Below are 4,979 nucleotides of genomic sequence, written 5' to 3'. Positions count from 1 at the left end.
ATGAGCTCTGCTGTGGAAGCTGCCCCAGCCCCGCTTTGCTTTAAGATTAATGGCTCCTGCTACCGAACCCTACATCCCTTTGGGGTCCAGCTAACCATCTACGTGGTCTGTGCCCTGGGCATGCTACTTACAGTCCTGGGGAACCTGCTGGTGATTATTTCCATCTTCCACTTCAAAATCCTTCACACCCCCACCAATTTCTTGCTGCTCTCCCTGGCGCTAGCAGACCTCCTGCTAGGCTTAACAGTCCTTCCCTTCAGCACGATCCGCTCGGTGGAGAGCTGCTGGTACTTCGGAGATGCCTTCTGCCATTTCCACACCTTCCTGGACACCGTCTTCTGCTTGGCCTCCATTTTCCACCTCTGCTTTATCGCCATCGACCGCCACTGTGCCATCTGCGACCCTCTGCGCTACACCACCAAGTTCACCGTGAGGGTCGCTGGCGTCTACGTCGTGGTCGGGTGGGGAGTCCCTGTGCTTTACACGTCCATCTTCCTCTATAGCAAAAGAGTTGAGGAAAGTTTAGGCCAGTTCTTGCAGGACATGCCTTGCGTTGGGAGCTGCCAGCTGCTGTTCAACAAACTCTGGGGCTGGATAAACTTCCCGCTCTTCTTCTTCCCCTGCCTCATCATGGTAGGGCTGTATGTCAAGATATTTATCGTGGCGACCAGGCAAGCCAAGCAGATAAACAGTGTCAATCAGAGAGCCGGGTCCATGCGTCGGTCAGGAGTGACAAGGCGAGAAATGAAGGCAGCGAAAACACTGGGAATCGCTGTTGGCATCTACCTCTTATGCTGGTTGCCGTTTACCGTGGACACGATGGTAGACAGCCTTCTTGATTTCATTACCCCACCTGTTGTGTTTGATGTTCTCATTTGGTTTGCTTACTTTAATTCAGCCTGCAACCCTTTGATTTATGTGTTTTCCTACCACTGGTTCAGGAAAGCTGTAAAGCTTGTTTTATCCCGTCAGATCTTCTATACAAGAACGTCTACTGTGGACTTGTACCAGGAGGAATAACCCAGAGGTGCTAACTTACTACATGGCTGGATACCACCCAAAGATGGAGAGGTCAGGAGATCTGGGGCCTAGCACAAAAGGCTTGGGATTCAGATCTCCTGGACCATCCCATGGACCAATGCCCATGGCTGAAGTAATTTTGGTCACAACCACACCATACATTTAAATAACTCTTATGCTGCTTTAAACATCCTGGCTTCCCCAAAAGGATTCTGCAGACTTTAGTTTGCAAAGGTTGTTGACCCCACAGAATTACAGTTCCCAGCACCCTTAACAAACTACAGCCCCCAGGATTCTCCATGACTGCTAAATTGGTATAAGAGTGTTGTAAACGTATGGTGGCCATAGAGTGAGAAAAATGTGGAATTAAATGAAACCCTGTAAGTGAAAGATATGGCGAGGAGAGGGACTCATTTATTGCTTTATTAATACAGTATGTATGTATGTATGTATGTATGTATGTATTACCATACGAGTAATTCATTTTAGTAATGGATTGAAATGCTACCAAATGAAAAGAGAAAGTTATCCAAACACAGTAGCTGTTAATAGTACGGAAGCCAAAATAGGACTGAAAGCCCAAATGGATTTAATCGGTACAGTAAACACCTTGATTTTTGGTTGATCATTCAGTAGGAGCCTAATTTCAGGGTACGTTTTATTCAGTTTGCTTTTTGAAACGATATTGGTGCATCATTGTAACAAAGGATGATGAATAAAATATTAAACTGATTTCAATTGTAAAAGTTTGCTTTCTTTTTAAGTCACCTCACACTTTTGTTGATATTTGTCAATATTTCTCAAGTTGTTGACAATATTTGGGAAATATGCAAATATATTTAATGGCCAATCGATCAATCAATCAATCAATCAATCAAGATGATTAATGGACTAAAATTCTTTGCCCGGCTGAGAATATTTCTTGTAACAAGCGCTTTCTATCTTCTCTTTCCCTCCCCTCCTCTCTTTTGGAGGTTTTGCTCCAGCAGGATGCATCAGCAGTTTCTTCTGTGAATCATGACATCTGTGATTCTATCCACAAAGCCTCTCAATAATTATCACAACTTATTTCATAAGAATGATTATTTCCATTTTTATTTGATTGCTCTTCTGTTTGCATATATTGAGCAAATGTGACTCTCTTTGTGGAAATAGATTGTCCTCTGACCTGAAGAAATATTTAAATAGCAGAAGCATATTTTCAGCTTCAGCTATAATTATAGCAGAAGCCAAATCTGCCCACCTATCTCCTGGCAGCCCTGCTCTCCTGGGCCCTTTCCTTGCCTTGACTGACCTTGGGGAGGGGAGAATGGAAACCAGCTGTGGACACTTTGAAACACATGGCCCATAGACCATAACGGGTGCTGGGGTTGCACTCAAGTTTTCAGTAGTACATGTCTGAGAAAAATTCAAAGTGTTGGCGCTGACCTTTAAAGCCCTAAACGGCCTCTGCTCAGTATACCTGAAGGAGCGTCTCCGCCCCATTGTTCTGCCCAAACACTGAGGTCCAGCGCCAAGGGCCTTCTGGCAGTTCCTTCACTAACAGAAGCGAAGGTACAGGGAACCAGGCAGAGGGCCTTCTCGGTGGTGGCACCCGCCCTGTGGAACGCCCTCCCACCAGATGTCAAGGAAATAAAGAACTATGTTCACAACTTTTAGAAGACATCTGAAGGCAGCCCTGGTTAGGAAAATCTTTAATGTTTCATGTTTTATCATGTTTTTAATATTCTGTTGGGAGCCTCCCAGAGTGACTGGGGAAACCCAGCCAAATAGGTGAGGTATGAAGAAGAAGAAGAAGAAGAAGAAGAAGAAGAAGAAGAAGAAGAAGAAGAAGAAGAAGAAGTTTGGGGTTTGAGGTCTGTTTGTTTGTTTGTTTGTTTGTTTGTTTGTTTGTTTACTTACTTACTTACTTACTTACTTACTTACTTACTTACTTAACTTCCTTCCCACTCCCTTCTCTATCTTGGTTGTTCTTTCCCCTGCTTCTGCTCCCACATCTCTTTTTCTCCTCCACCTTCCCTGCTCTGCATGCTGCTTGTTTTTGAAGGCATGGAGGTTATAGTAGGTCGTTGAATGGGTGGTTGGTTAGGATTTTTAAGTGATTGGTTAGGATTTTTTAAAATGCTATATCCAATGCTATTTTCCTAAAAAAAAATATGTTTAGGGGTACTCTCATTTTGACTCAACCAAATCACCATTTTATAGTTCAAATTGGGAAAAATAAATACAGTAAATGGACAAAAGTACAAAGAACATGCATTACCTCCACACATTCCACACTACTTCACACACTGATGATTCACCATGCTATAGAAGAATTTTTTTTAAAAAAAATTATTAGTTTCTTCTCCAGTTAGATTCACAAAATGTTTAGGTACCGTACATTCCCCCAGAAAAAGCACTGATTATATCTTCCCAAAAGGTTAAAATGTTAGCAGATTTAAGAGTAAATTCAGCAGTATAAGTTATGTTGAGATGAAGTGAGATAGAGGGGCTATGGATTGACTAGCATTTGCAGTAGTAATGGAGTTTTGGAGGAAACCATGGAAGGCAGGAAGGGAAGTCGAGGTTTAATGCATTGTTACTTTTAATGTGGAGAAATTGTAGTGATGAAAATTATGAATAAAATTTACTTTAAAAAGAGAAATAAGAATACATCTTTCCATGTTAGTTTATAACCTCTGATTTTAAACTTATTTATGTGTTTTTATTATATATTTTTAATTTTATAGTGGCATATAAATGTTTTTATAAATAAATAAATAAATATGCTTGTCTCTTGGGAGTCCTCAGCCAGGGCCCTCAGAAGCCCTACAACGTGCCATTTTGCATGGTTTAATTTTTGGTCCAACTAGACTGTATCCTTGAACTGTGGTTCCTCTTCCTTGCCAGGCTGAAGAGGTGTGTGTGTCTGCATATAGAAATCTCTGGTCTTTGTGTGGCTGGAGTGTAGCCTACTGTACAAAAGAAAAAGTCCTATCTGTTGCTTCATCCCTGTGCAACTCACTTTGCAAATGTTTAACCTACCGGTAAAAGAATACACCCACAAACTAAAAGACATAAAAGACTGAAATTGCAAACAAATAGAATATGTGACCAGATGCTTATATACCTAGCTCTGAAAGGAGCCTTATACTATGTTTGGATCCATGATATTTGGCTCCCCCAAGTGGCTGATTTAGAAGTTGCACATGATATGTGCTTTTATTCCACCTGCAATGTGGTAACTCTATTGCTGTCTAGGCGCTGCTGCAGTTCCCAGTTACTTTACGTGCCAACTGCCCCTGTATAGTCTCACTTAGATCATCTGGGGAAATTCTATTCAGCGTACTGCAACCTTCAGAATACCATACAGTGGTTACCTCAAAGCAGGCATTTCCTGCTAATGCCCCTGTGCTATGAAATGCACTTTCATCTGCCATATGTGAAGCAGAAACCATCAGTTGCTTCAGATGTCTTGTAAAGAGATATCTTTTTGTCCAGGCTTTCCCTGACCCATAAAATTGGGCCCTGTTTTTAATTCATTTGAATTCCCTGAATTCTTGTCTTTATTTGTTTAATATGCTTTCATACTGTTTTACTGGTTGAACATTGGTTAGAAATGTTAAAATATTGAGTGCAGTTTTTTTTTAATTACTTAAAAAGGTAAAGGGACCCTGACCATTAGGTCCAGTCGTGACCGACTCTGGGGCTGCGGCGCTCATCTCGCTTTATTGGCTGAGGGAGCTGGCGTACAGCTTCCGGATCATGTGGTCAGCATGATTAAGCTGCTTCTGGCGAACCTTCCCGCCGGTTGTTGTTTAGTTGTTTAGTCGTGTCCGACTCTTCGTGACCCCATGGATAGAGCACGCCAGGCACTCCTATCTTCCACTGCCTCCCGCAGTTTGGTCAGACTCATGCTGGTAGCTTCGAGAACACTGTCCAGCCATCTCATCCGCTGTCGTTCCCTTCTCCTTGTG

At 42.3% G+C, this 4,979-nt stretch overlaps 1 protein-coding gene across 1 annotated transcript; it reads left to right on the top strand.

Annotated features, from left to right (window-relative positions):
- On the top strand, positions 1-1,020 carry LOC310704552 (trace amine-associated receptor 5-like; the record flags this gene model as incomplete). Its single annotated transcript, XM_083498202.1, has 1 exon — positions 1-1,020. One exon carries the CDS (start codon positions 1-3, stop codon positions 1,018-1,020), a length of 1,020 nt encoding a protein of 339 aa, XP_083354328.1.
- Between the last annotated feature and the right edge of the window lie 3,959 nt (positions 1,021-4,979).

The sequence above is a fragment of the Podarcis liolepis genome (genome assembly GCF_965112155.1).
Source record: "Podarcis liolepis genome assembly, chromosome: 3".
Lineage (NCBI taxonomy): Eukaryota > Metazoa > Chordata > Lepidosauria > Squamata > Lacertidae > Podarcis > Podarcis liolepis.
The sequence above is the reverse complement of the archived record's forward strand: the minus strand, read 5'-3'. Positions and strand labels throughout refer to the sequence as shown.